General features: G+C 42.2%; 1 protein-coding gene across 4 annotated transcripts in view; it reads right to left on the bottom strand.

Moving 5' to 3' along the window:
- LOC137376413 (proteasome activator complex subunit 4-like) overlaps positions 1–14310 on the bottom strand; it is a 227538-nt gene that overhangs the window by 111820 nt on the left and 101408 nt on the right. For all 4 annotated transcript variants that reach the window (XM_068044928.1, XM_068044930.1, XM_068044929.1 and 1 more), the window contains 2 exons: positions 7912–7974; positions 7616–7711 (listed from right to left, as the gene is read on the bottom strand). In XM_068044928.1, coding sequence (XP_067901029.1) covers positions 7616–7711; positions 7912–7974 — 159 coding nt within the window. The remainder of the gene's footprint in view (positions 1–7615; positions 7712–7911; positions 7975–14310) is intronic.

Genomic DNA, 14310 nt, shown 5'->3' with positions numbered 1-14310 from the left:
CATGATGTATGGTTACTGTTTGCACAGTAACCTTCTGAGTGCACCTTGAGCTTAGTAGTTGTAGAGAGCTTTAGGCAGAGTTTGGTGAGTGTTGGGTGAATCTGTTGAATAAAGTGGCTTGCTAAACAGTGACAACAGAAATTTGGTACCAACTGGGAAAAGATGGGTAATTTGAGTGATAGCGCAGAATGTGATTTTAATCAAACTGAAATTTAACCTAGTTTTCCTTTATTAAAAAAAACTGCAAGCCAGTGGCAGTTAATAGTCAATCAGCTGTAGGTGGGTCCCTGAATAGGGGTTAATTATTTTAACTGGAAATTGACTGACCAGCTGTAACAAGTGTGTTTCTGAAGGGTATATATTAGAGATATGTCTGCAAAAGCACAGAGCTTGGTGACAGTAGCTGACTCTCTAAATGGAGTGGCTTGTTAAACAGAGCAACAATGGGAATTTGGTGAGAATTCAGTGCAAAGAGGGAAGGAGGTGCTAAGTAATTTAAACCAAGGGGTAACAGCATAAATAATCAGAGGAATTAATTAGAAGGGGATAAGAGTAACCAAATTCTTCAAGGCATTAAGTAAAAATCTGCTGTACATAAATAATGAGGAGTAATGGAATACTGAACTAAAAGTATATCTAATGTGTGCTTTTAAACAAAATGATGGGACAGCTGAGACCCGTTGTCTGTAACTGCTGTGCTGTGTAGGAACTTCAAGATGCCCTGTGTCCTGGATAACAGGTGCAGGAAAGTTCCTCAAATGCAAGCTCAGGGTTTCTGGAGTCACTGCAGGGTGTACAGGTATCCCAGAATTTCTTGGTGCACATGTTCCAGCAGATGGTCAACCTGCAACTACAGAGTACAGGAGGATAGTAAATGGGTGGCCAACCAGCAGTATACAAAGAGGCAGAAAGTGCAGGAATTATCTGGGAGTGTGGCACTCTGGTTTTCAATGCCGAATACTAGTGAGATGACACCACCACAGGGAATGCAGTCTAGAGCACATCCATAGAACCGTAGGGAAAATGAATGCACGGGGGCAGAGGAAAGTGTAGAAATGCAGTGGTCATAGGGGACTCAATAGATCGGTGTTTCTGCAACCACTGACGCAAGTCTTGCATGGTGTGTTGCTTCCCTGGTGCCAGGGAAAAGGACATCACTGAACACATCGGGGGGTGGGGAGGGGAAGAGGAGGAACATCTAGACATCATGGTCCATGTTTTAACAAATGGCATAGGTAGGAAAAGGGTTGAAGTCCTATAGACAAGTTTCAGGAGTTGTGGAGGAAGTTAAAAAGCAGGACCTCAAAAAATAGTAATCACTGGATTACTTCCAGTGGCACAGGTCAGTGAGTGCAACAGCAGTAAAATAAGACAAGTTAACGCATGACTGGAGAAATGGTGTAGTGGGGGGCTTCAGATTCCTGGGGCATTGAGACCAGTTCTGGGACAGGAGGCACCTGTACAAGATGGATGGATTGTACCTCAACTGGGCTGGGACCACTGTCATTAGAGTGAGGTTAATTGGTGCTGTGGGGGAAGCTTTAAACTGATTTGGCAGGAGAGGGGCACCAGGATGAAACATGAGAGAGAAAATAAAGTGGAACAAGTGGAGCATGTTTCAGTGGGAGAGCATTTGAAAACAGTCATCACAACATCACTAGGTTTAGACAAGTTATGGAAAAGAATAAAAATCAAATCTGAAAATACTTCAACTAGAGGGAGTCCAATTTCAGTGAATTGAAATGGGATTTGTCCCAGGTGGATTGGAATCAAAGATTGGCAGGTAAAACAGTAATTACGAAATGGGAGGCCTTCAAAGAGAAGGTTGTTAGAGTACAGACTAGAAACATTTCCACAATGGGGAAAGAAAGGGCCATAGCTAAAGCTCCCGGATGACTGAAGAGTCTAAAATGAAATAGAAAGAGGAAGCTTAGGATAAATGTCAGGTTCATAATTCAGTAGCTGAATAAAAAAGGTTTAGGAGAGAACTGAAAAAGGAGATGAGAGGTGCTAAGAGAGCATAAAGGAATAGATTAGTGGGTGACATAAAAGGGAAACTAAAAGTCTTTTATAAATAGTAAAAGGGTAGTCAAAGGAAGGGCATGGCTGATTAGGGACCAAAAGGAGATGATCTTGTGGAGACAAAGGCATCGCTGAGGTACTAAATGAGTAATTTGCACCTGTCTTCACTAAAGGACAGGATGCTGCCAATGTCACAGTAAAGGAGGTAATTAAGAAATTGGATAGGATAAAAAATAAAGAGGAAGTACTAGGAAGACTGACAGTACTTAAAGTAGAAAGTCACCTGGTCTGGACAAAATGTTTTCTAGGTTGCTGAGGAAAGTAAAGGTGGAAATTGCAGATCTTCTGGCCACAATCTTCCAATCCTCTGATAATGGAGTGGTGCCAGAGGATTGTAAATGTTACATCCTTATTCAAAATAAAAGAGGATGGGGATAAATCCGGCAAGTACAGGCCAGTCAGCTTAATGCAGGTAGTGGGGGAATTTTAAGAGACATTAATCCAAGACAAAGTTAATTGGTTCTTGGAAAAATATAGTTAGTAAATAAAAGCCAGCAAGAATTGTTAAAGGTAAATCGTATCTGACAAACTTGATTGAGTTCTTTGATAAAGTACCAGAGAGAGTTGCTGTGGTTGATGTGTATAGGGACATTCAAACGGCATTTGATAAAGTTCTACATAATAGACTTGTTAGCAAAAATTGATGGCCATGGAATTGAAGGGGCATTGGCTCCATGGATATGAAATTGGCTTAGGGACAGAAATGAGAGTAGTGGTTTTTAGACTGGAGGGTAGTGTGCAGTGATGTTCGCCAGGGGTCACTGTTGAGGCCACTGCTCATTTTGATATATTAAAGGCCTGCACTTGGAATTACCAGGCATGGTTTCAAAGTTTGCAGATGACTCAAAACTCAAGAAATTTAGTCAACAGCGAGAAGAATAGTAACAGATTTGAGGATGACCTAGATAGACTGGTGAAATGGGAAGTTAATTGAGAGTGTGAAATGATTTATTTTGGTAGGAAGAATAAGGAAAGAAACTATAAACTAAATGGCACGATTTTAAAAGGTGTGAAGGAACAAGAGACCTGGGGATGCACACACACAAATCTTTGTAAGTGCCAAGACAATGTGAGAAGGCTGTTAGAAGAGCATATGGGATCCTTGCCCTTATAAATAGAGGCATGGAGTATGAAAGCGAAGAAGTTAATGCTAAATCATTATAAAACACTGGTTAGCCCCCAGATGAAGTCTTGTGCCCAACTCTGGGCACCACAATTTAGAAAGGATGTCAATACCTTGGAGAGGATACAGACAAGATTTACGAGAATGGTACCAGGCATAAACAGACTTCAATTACACGGAGAGATGAGAGAAACAGCAGTCATTCTCAGAGCAGAGAAGGTGAAGGGGAGATTTGACTGACGTGTGCAAAATCTTGAAGGGTATTGACAGACTAAGTAAAGACAAACTGCTTTCAATGGCAGAATGGTCAGTAACCACAAGACACAGATTGAAGATAATTGGCAAATGAATCAGAGGAGACATGAGGAAAAAAACATTTACGAAAGGAGTTATGATGATCTGGAATGCACTGCCTGAAATGATGGTGGAAGCTGAATCAACAACAACATTCAAAAGGGAACTGAATAAATACTTGAAGTGGGAATTTCCAGAGTTATGGGGAAAGAGCAGGGCAGCCAGACTAATTGGAAAGCTCCTTCAAAGAGCAGCACAAGCATAATGGGCCAAATGGCCGCTTTTTGTGCTGTATCGTTCTATTATGATACTTCCAAAGCAAAATTGGCACATGGAAGTATCCTGACCTCCTGTTCACACAGCCTTAATACATATGGCTTTGGATTACCAATGCATGCCAAGGAAAGAAAAAGGAATCAAAACAAAAACTAATAAAGATAAAGGAATCCAATTGGATTTGGTTCTACGGAGTTTTAAAAAAACACTTCACAGGTACCATATGGGAGACTTATGGCAAAGATAATGGCACATGGAATTAAATACAATGCAGCCACACGGATAAAATCATAGAATGGTTACAGCATAGAAGAACATTCGGCCCATAGTTTGTGTGCCGGCTCTCTGCAAAAGCAACTCACCTAGTCCCACTTCCCTGCCTTTTCCCCGTAGCCCTGAAAATTTTTTCTCTTCAGATAATTATCCAGTTCTCTTTTGAAGGCCTCGATTGAATCTGCCTCTACCACACTCTCAGGCAGTGCATTCCAGGTCCAAATCACGCACAGCGCAATAAAGTTTTTCCTTCTGTCGCCATTGCTTCTTTTGCCAATTACCTTAAATCGGTGTCTTCTGGTTCTAGATTCTTCGGCCAATCGGAACAGTTTCTCCCATTGGTCCCAGTCCAGATCACCCTCATGATTTTGAGTACCTCTATCAAATCTCCTCTTAATCTTCTCTTCTCCAAGAACAGACCTAGCCTCTCCAACCTATCCACGTAAGTAAAGTTTCTCATCCCGAAAACCATCCTGATGAATCTTTCCTGCACCCTCTCTAATGCCTTAACAACCTTCCGAAAGTGTGGTGCCCAGAACTGTACAATACTCCAGTTGAGGCCAAGCCATTATTTTATACAGGTTTATCATAACTTCCTTCTTTTTGTATGCTATGCCCCTATTTATAAAGCCCACGATCCCAAATGCTTCATTAACAGATTTCTCAACCTGCCCTGCAGCCTTCAATGATTTGTACATGCATACACCACCCACCCCCCCCGCACAAAGTCTCCCTGCTCCTGCACCCCCTTTATAATTGTACCCTCTGATTTATTTTGCCTCTCCTCATTCCTCCTACCAAAATGAATCACTTCACACTTTTCTGCATTAATCTTCATCTGCCACTTGTCTGCCATTCCAACAGCCTGATTACATCCTCTTGAAATCTATCACTATCCTCCTCACAGTTCACAATACTTCCAGGCTTTGTCATCCGCAAATTTTGAAATTGCACCCTGTACTCCCAAATCTAGGTTATTAATATATATCAAGAAAAGCAGGGGTCCCAACACCTGGGGAACCCCATTATATATATATATATATATACTTCCTCCAGTCCAAAAAACAAATCACTTAGCACTTCTCCATTTCCCATCACTCAGCTAATTTTGTATCCATGCTGCTACTGTCCCATTTATTTCATGGGCTGTAACTTTGCTGACAAGCCTGTTATGTGGCACTTCATCAAATGTCTTTTGGAAGTCCATGTACACCACATCATTATAACCCTCATCAACTCTCTCTATTACCTCATCCAAAAATTCAAACAAATTAGTTAAACACGATTTGCCCTTAACAAATCAAGGCTGGCTTTTCTTAATTAATCCACATTTGTCCAAGCGACAATTTTATCCTGAATTATCATTTCTAAAAGCTTTCCCACCAAAGTTAAATCAGCTGGCCGGTAGTTGCTGGTCTTATCCTTATATCCTTTTTGAACAAGGATGTTTGCAATTCTCCAGTCCTCTGGCACCACACCTGCATTTAAGGAGGATTTGAAGATTATGGAAGGCATAGTAGTGCAGTGGTTAGCACTGCAGCCTCACAGCTCCAGCAACCCAGGTTCGGTTCTGGGTACTGCCTGTGTGGAGTTTGCAAGTTCTCCCTGTGACCGTGTGGGTTTCTGCCGGGTGCTCCGGTTTCCTCCCACAGCCAAAGACTTGCAGTTGAAAGGTAAATTGGCCACTGTAAATTGCCCCTAGTGTAGGTAGGTGGTAGGAGAATTGAGGGAAGGTGGGGATGTGGTAGGGAATATGGAATTAATGTAGGATTAGTATAAATGGGTGGTTGCTGGTCGGCACAGACTTGGTGGGCCGAAGGGCCTGTTTCAGTGCTGTATCTCTAAATAAATAAAAATGGCCAGTGCCTCTGCTATTTTCACACTTACTTCCCTAAGTACCCTTGGATGCATCTCATCCGGTCCTAGTGACTTATCAATTTTAAGTGCAGGCAGCCTGTCTAATACCCATCTTCATCAATGTTTCTCAACTACCTCCTCTTTCATCAAAACTTGGGCAGCATCGTCTTCCTTGGTAAAGACAGATGCAATGTACTCATTTAGTACCTCAGCCATACCCTCTGCCTACATGCGTAAATCCCCTTATAGGTCCCTAATCGGCCCCACTCCTCCTTTTACCACCCTTTCACTATTTATGTGTCTATACAAGACTTTTAGATTCCCTTTTATGTTAGTTGCGAGTCTCTTCTCTGATGCTCTCTTTACTTCTCATTTGTTTTTTTACTTCCCATCTGAACCTTCTATAGTCAACCTGGTTCTCAATTGCATTATCCCCAGACATGTGTCATATGCACCCTTTTTCTGCTTCATCGTACTCTCTAACTCTTATGTCATCCAGGGAGCTCTGGATCTGTTTGGTCTACCTTTCCCCTTTGTGGGAATGTACTTTGATGTACCAGAGCTATGTCCTATTTAAAAGCAGCCCACTGTTTAGTTACGTTTTGCCTTCCAATCTTGGATTCCAATTTACTTGGGCCAGATCCATTCTCACTCCACTGAAGTTGGCCCTCCCCAATTAATTATCTTTACATTGGATTGCTCCTCGTCTTTTTCCATAGCTAACCAAACTTCATGATGCTGTTCCCTAAAAGTTCCCCTACTGTCACTGTGTGTGCTGGGACCGGGCGGGGTGGGCAGGGGTGGTCAGCGGTCACTTCTAATTACTATATACATAAATTACTTGGACTTAGAAATATTGGAATTTGCTGATGATGCAAAATTAAGGAGTGGGGTATGGCAAACTGCAACAAGGACTGGGGAAAAACTGCAGGAGAACATGCAGACTGCCAGCTGGGCACACACTGTCCGATGCAGATAAATGTGAGTGCTACATATTGGATGTAAAAATTGAGGAAAGAAATGCACCTTAAAAGGTGAAATTTTACATGGAATAGAGAAATTTTGTGCAGCTGCATGAGCCATTCAAACTCCATAGAAGTTAAAAACAGAATTCTTGGTTTTATATCCACAGGCGTAGAATACAAAAGCAAGGAGGTAATGTTGAATTTGTACAAAACTCAGTTAGGCTGTGGTTGACCTATTGTGTAGTTATGGTTATGCCATTACTGGAAAATAATGGAAAAGGTGCACTATAAATTCACTGGAATGTTAACAGGCAATGGAGAGCTGAGAAATTATTTTATTTTACCCTGTTGGGGCTGAGAAGTGGCCAGATAAAGATTTTCAAGATGATAAAGGGTTAGCAATCCATCTGCCATGGCATGCGTAAAGTGAGTCAAACGTGTATATTTTCAGGTGAAGATTAGAGGACAAGGAGTAAAGACAAAATAATTAACGGGAAGGTTAGGAAAAGTTTCTTTATAAAATGGAAAGTTACAATGTAGAATTCCCTGCAACAAACAATTACTGAGACAGTGCCTTGCATTACTTGTTAAAGGAAATTAGACAATTGCTTGAAAAAGAGGAACATGAATAGTAGATGGAAAACAAGTAGGAGAGACATATTAAATTCAGTACTCATACGAAGAAAAATACCGCAAAGATTAGACACAAATAGCTTATTTCTAAATTCCAAGAATTAAAAGTCACCTGACTGTATGTACTAGTAGACAAAAGCAGGAGATCGCGCATCAAATCACTGTGCACTGTTTTGTATTCACAGCCTTCAACAGTCAAAGTTCGTAGCTGTACAAAAGAAAAAAACAATGAACACCTGGTGCAAACTATAATGGTTTAACATCTTGAAATCAAAAGATTTAACGTTCTCAAAAAATTTTGCATTAAAACGTATTCAAAACTTTTAAGTTCATATAGCTTTAAGAAGCATATTCACATTAATTCCTGTGGGATAACCATCAAGTTAAGTTAATTTGGAAAGGACAAACCTCATGCTGCAGCATAACTCGATCAATCAGCAGTGCTCGGATATGTTGTTTCTTTCCATGTAGCTGTATATTAAACAATTAGAAAAACAACTTAATATTTTATAAACATTTTTATATATATTTCAAAATTGATTTATTTACATAACCGTGTGAAGAAGAAGAAATTAGCTGAAGTAGAGAAAGCAGGAAGTACTTGTTATGAGAATAATTATAAGTTGGGGAGATGTACTGAGTGGCATGCACAAGCAATCAGTGCCAGGGCTCCTTCTATTTCGGATCGACATAAACGATCACAATTCAGAAACGCAAAGGAAGTTGACTACACATACAAATTACAGCAAACATGAATTTGATGAAGCAACAGAAGAATGAGAGACCTGGACAATGTTTTCAAGTGAGCAAATCTAAAGCTGATTAGTCTCAATAAATATAAGTGCAAGGTCTTAATTATTGGAAGAAAAATGAAATATGTTGGAAGTAGCTATTGAAGAGACCGATAGCAAAGTCAACACTGACCATTTCCAGTCATTAAAGATTAACAATTAATAAAGCAAACAAAATGGGAGAACTATGTTGTTAAAGCAGTAGAGTACAAGTCTGAGGCTGAGGTGAAGCTATACAGATCGCGTTCTGATCAGGTTCAACTTTGTACAACGCACTTTGCTCTAATCAAGGTACAATGGAAATATACAAGTTCTGGGAGTAGTGCACAGAAGGACCACAATCCCTAGTGTCAGAGAATGCAGTTATAAGAAAAGGTTCAAAATCTTGGGACTCCTCAACCTTAAAAGTAGGCAAATAAGGTGGCAACTTTTCGACATATATGGTAAATGCTTGCATTTATACAGTGCATTTAACCTAGAAAGACATCCCAAGGTGATTGACAGGTATCATGCTAGGCCCCCACCTGCCAAGAATGAGGCACATTAATTTTGTCATGAACATTGATTTTAAACTGTTACTGGAGTGAAGAAAGGACTTGTTAAACAGATCAGCAGTGGCTGGAAAAGACATCTGCATATTAACAGAAGGTGCTTGGAAGTACAAAGGACCATTCCCTGACACATTGAACCCACAATGGACCTTGATCACCAGGTATTGTGTGTAAGAGGAGCATTCCAGAGACTTGCTAAGTTGATACAATCCAAGATGTGGTCAGACCAGTTAGTCACATAATCCCCTTCTGATCTGACCCCTTGCCGTGTATTCACTATACCCTCTGACCTTCCCCTCTCTGACACCGAACATTCTGTACTCAGCAAAGGACTCAGTTTCATCCCCTTATGCCCACCACCTCAATGAATCTCGCGCTCGGCACAATGTTGAGCTCTTCTTCCGTCGCCTCCGGACTCACTTCTTTGACCAGGAGTCCTCCTCCCAACCAACAGACCCATTCACCTGCCTCCAGCATTCTCCTTCCACCTGGACCCCTCCCTCTGGCCTGTTACCCACTCTTGATCTTTTCATTGAAAACTGTCTCAATTTCTCTGCACCCTTCACTCACTCTAACCTGTCTCCCACTGAACTTGCTGCACTCCACTCTCAGGTCTAACCCCAACATTGTCATCAAACCTGCAGACAAGGGTGGTGCTGTTGTTTTCTGGCATACCGATCTCTACCTTGCAGAGGCTCAGCGCCAACTCTCAGACATTTGTTCCTACCTCCGCCTGGACCATGACCCCACCACCGAACATCAAGCTACTGTACACAGGACTGTCACTGACCTCATCTCCTCTTGGAGGTCTTCCCTCTACAGCTTCCAACCTCATAGTCCTGCAACCCCGGACAGCCCGCTTCTACCTCCTTCCTAAAATCCACTAACAGGACTGTCCTGGCAGACCCATTGTCTCAGCCTGTTCCTGCCCCACTGAACCTATTTCTTCCTATCTTGACTCTATCTTTTCTCCCCTGATGCAGTCTCTTCCCACCTACATCTGTGACTCTTCTGACACCCTATGTAATTTTGACAATTTCCAGTTTCCTGGCCCCAACCGCCTCCTCTTCACTATGGACGTCCAATCTCTCTACATCTCCATTCCCCACCAGGACGGTTTGAGGGCTCTCCGCTTCTTCCTTGAACAGAGCCCAACCAATCCCCATCAACCACCACCCTCCTCTGCCTGGCTGAACTTGTTCTCACATTGAACAACTTCTCCTTCAACTCCACTCACTTCCTTCAAGTAAAAGGGGTTGCTTTGGGTACCCGCATGGGTCCTAGTTATGCCTGTCTTTTTGTGGGATATGTCAAACATTCCTTGTTCCAGTCCTACTCAGGCCCCCTCCCCCAACTCTTTTTCTGGTACACTGATGACTGTATCAGTGCCGTTTCCTGCTCCCGCCCCGAAATGGAAAACTTTATCTACTTTGCTTCCAATTTCCACCCTTCTCTCACCTTTACATGGTCCATCTCCGACACTTCCCTTCCCTTCCTCAACTTCCCTGTCTCCATCTCTGGGGATAGGCTGTCCACTAATATTCATTATAAGCCCACCGACTCCCACAGTTACCTCGACTACAGTTCTTCACACCCTGCCTCCTGTAAGGACTCCATTCCATTCGTCCAATTTCTCGGTCTCCGACGCATCTGCTCTGATGACGCAACCTTCAACAACAGCGCTTCTGATATGTCTTCATTTTTCCTCAACCGAGGATTCTCCCCCCGCACTGTGGTTGACAGGGCCCTCAACCGTGTCCGGCCTATTTCCCACACCTCTACCCTCACCCCTTCCCCTCCCTCCCAGAACTGCGAAAGGGTTCCCCTTGTCCTCACTTTCCACCCCACCAGCCTCCACATCCAAAGGATCATCCTCCGCCATTTCCGCCACCTCCAGCGTGATGCCACTACCAAACGCATCTTCCCCTCCCCTCCCGTCAGCTTTCTGAAGGGATCGTTCCCTCTGCGACACCCTGGTCCACTCCTCCATTACCGCCGACAACTCGTCCCCTTCCCATGCAATTGCAGGTGGTGTAACACCTGCACTTTCCTCCTCGCTCCTCACTATCCAAACACTCCTTACAGGTGAAGCAGTAATTTACTTGTACTTCTTTCAATTTAGCATACAGTATTCGCTGCTCACAATGTTGTCTCCTCTAAATTGGGGAGACCAAATGCAGATTGGGTGATCGCTTGGCAGAACACCTCCGCTCAGTCCGAAAGCATGCCCCGAGCTTCCGGTTGCTTGCCATTTCAACATGCCCCCCTGCTCACATATCTATCCTGGGATTGCTGCAGTGTTCCAGTGAACATCAACGCAAGCTCGAGGAACAGCATCTCATTTAACGATTAGGCACGCTACAGCCTGCCGGACTGAACATTGAGTTCAATGATTTCAGAGCATGACAGGTCCCCCTTTTTATTTTCAGTTATTTTTTCTTTTTTATTTTTATTTTAGTTTGTTTCATCATTCATTTTATTTTTTACCATGTGCCTGCCCACTTTTTTTTCATGTCTGTGTTTTGGGCCAGGGCTGTTTATTTTTCTGTTAATTACCACCCTCTCTGTACCAACACTTTGTCTTTCAGCACACCATTAACATACCGTTTGCCTTTGCCCCATGATCTTCTGGTCAGTTATTCTCTGTGATCCTCTGTCCTATCAACACCTTCCCTTTTAGTTATCTCTTACCCCACCCCTGCTTTATTTGCTTAAAACCTATTACATTTCCAACCTTTGCCAATTCTGATGAAAGGTCACAGACCTGAAACGTTAACTCTGCTTCTCTCCCCACAGATGCTGCCAGACCAGCTGAGTATTTCCAGCACTTTTTGTTTTTATTTTAGTCACATGACTAACCTGCTTGGCAACCTGGACTTTTCTGAATTGTACGAACAGATTGGACTGAGTGTCTGTTTGCTCCTGGACTGAGAAGATCTCTGCTGTCTGCTCCCATCTCTTTCTCACAAGCCTCTGAATCCACTGAAGACACATGAACCCCAAGAGAGAAAAGTCTCCTACAGCCAACGAGGTTATTGAAGAATACTGGGCCCCAACTAAAAGCAAGATCTACCTACAATCAAGGACTCTACAGCGAGCTTGAAGAACCGTAACAACAACTGTTCAGTTATTGCCTCAAAACGGTTCCACTTTATTTTACTTCTGCTCTTTCCTGTCTCTTGCATGTGTGTATTGCGTATGCATGCTAGCATGGGCGCATTGTGTATCCGTAGGCTTCAACCAAATTAGAGTTTAAGTCCAAGGTTCATAAATTTCAACTTTTCTTCTTTAAACCCAAGAAAATCGGTTTGTGCTGGCTTCTTGGCCTTATAATTGAAAAGCGGTGAACAAGGATTCACCAAGGGGGAGCTAAAAACACGGTGTGTTTAAAATTAAACCCTGTTATGGTAAGATCAGGTGAAGGCTGAGAGGGACCCCTAGACACTTTTCTCACCTGGTCGGAACAAGAGAATAAAAACAAAAACTAACAGACGTAAAGATGGAATAGTTAAAAGAACGAACCAACTATTTAACATTTTAATAAAAAGTATCTTAAAAATTGGAGAAAGAAGATAGAACATTGGGGTTTAGCAATGGAGCTCGAGAGAGTAGGACCAAGGTTCGGCCGTAAGAAGCCCCCTTGTCCGAGACTCCCTCCATTGGAAGATGTTTCCAACTACCCTATCAATTTCTTTTAAAAACCTAAAAATCTCAAAATCACCCCATAACCTTGTATATTCCAGGGAATATGTTTAGTTTATGTAATCTTTCCTCAATTTAACCCTGGAGTCCTGATAATATTCTGGTGAATCTATGCTGCACTCCCTCTAGGACAATGCATCCTTTCTAAGTGTGGTGCCCAGAACTATACACACTACTCCAGATATAGTCTAACCAGGGTTTTGTAAAGCTGCAGCAAAACTTCCTCTCCTTTATATTCTAGCCCACTAGTTCTCAAGGCTAACATTCCATTAAGCCTTTTTGATTGTACTTTTGTACCAGATTACTACATTTTCGTGATCTGTATACATGGACCCTTAAATTTCTTTGGATCGCCACTATCCTAGTTTGCCACCATTTAAAAAGTACTCAGATCTATCTTTTTTAGGCTAATATGGATGACCTCACATTTACCCGTGTTGAAATCCATTTGCCACAGTTTTGCTCACTCACTTAATCTATTCATGTCTCTTTGTACTTTTATGGTCCCAGCTACACTATTTACTATGCCCCCAATCTTTGTGTCATCAGTAAACTTGGATATATAGCTCTCTATTGTGTTCTCCAATTCATTAATAAACATAGCGAGTAGTTGAGGCCCTGGCACAGATCCTTGAGGGACGCCACTAGTCACTTCCTATCAATTTGAGTTATTTCTCCTCTCTGTTTTCTACCATTTAACCAAGCTCCTAACCAGGTCAATAATTTGCCTTCAATTCCACAAGGGTTAATTTAATTAATGCCCTCTTACTGGAATCTAATCAATTGCCTTCTGGAAGTCCATATAAACTACAAACATTGACCTTTCCCTTTCTACTAATTCAGTTACTTCCACAAAAATGTGATCAAGTTTGTTCGACGTGATCTACCCTTTACAAATCCATGTTGGCTCTCAGTTGAACTGAAGGATGCAGTAAGAGACTAAACAGCGTGAGACATGATGCAAGACTGGAGGAGGTTGCAGATGTCGGGAGGGAGAAAGCAGCAGAGGGATTTGAAGACTAGATTCAGTAAGGCAGAGTGTTGGGTTAGTGGAACTCAATGTGAAATTGGATCTTGGCTGAGGTTTTAATTAGTTGAAGTTTTTGGAGGTAGAAGGCTAGGAAGCTGGCAGAGGGGACATTACAGAAAAAAAAATTAAGACGAGAGGTGACAATAACGTGAATAACAGAATTTTAGTGGCAGTAGGTGTGAGATGGGTGGCGGTGGAAATCTAAGAGGTTGGCTGTGGGATTTGAAACTCAGCTCAGGGTCACACAGCATAGTAGGTCTTGCAACTATAGTTCAGTTTGAGTAGCAAGGAAGGGGATAGAATCAGTGACAAGGACAGGGAGTTTTTGGCAAGGGATAAAACACGATTTTGGTCTTTCCACTGTTCTGTCAAAAGGAAATTTTAACTCATCACTAAACTAACAGATAGCCGAATAGCAAAGAACTGGTCATGGGAAATCGTGAAAGAGTATTGCGGTACTGAGTGTTGTCCGCCTAAGTTTAGTAACTGAAACGTGTCTGCAAATGATATAGTCAAGGATTAGCATATAGGTAACAAATTGCCCCTAGTATATGTAGGTGGTAGGGGAATATCAGGACAGGTGAGGATGTTGTAGGAATATGGGATTAGTGTAGGATTAGTATAAATGGGTGGTTAATGGTCGGCACAGACTCGGTGGGCCGAAGGGCCTGTTTCAGTGCTGTATCTCTAAATCTAAAATCTAAATCTAAAGAGAAGGGGCGAATGACAGATC

Source organism: Heterodontus francisci, chromosome 13 (assembly GCF_036365525.1).
Source record: "Heterodontus francisci isolate sHetFra1 chromosome 13, sHetFra1.hap1, whole genome shotgun sequence".
Classification (NCBI taxonomy): Eukaryota; Metazoa; Chordata; class Chondrichthyes; order Heterodontiformes; family Heterodontidae; genus Heterodontus; species Heterodontus francisci.
The sequence above is the reverse complement of the archived record's forward strand: the minus strand, read 5'-3'. Positions and strand labels throughout refer to the sequence as shown.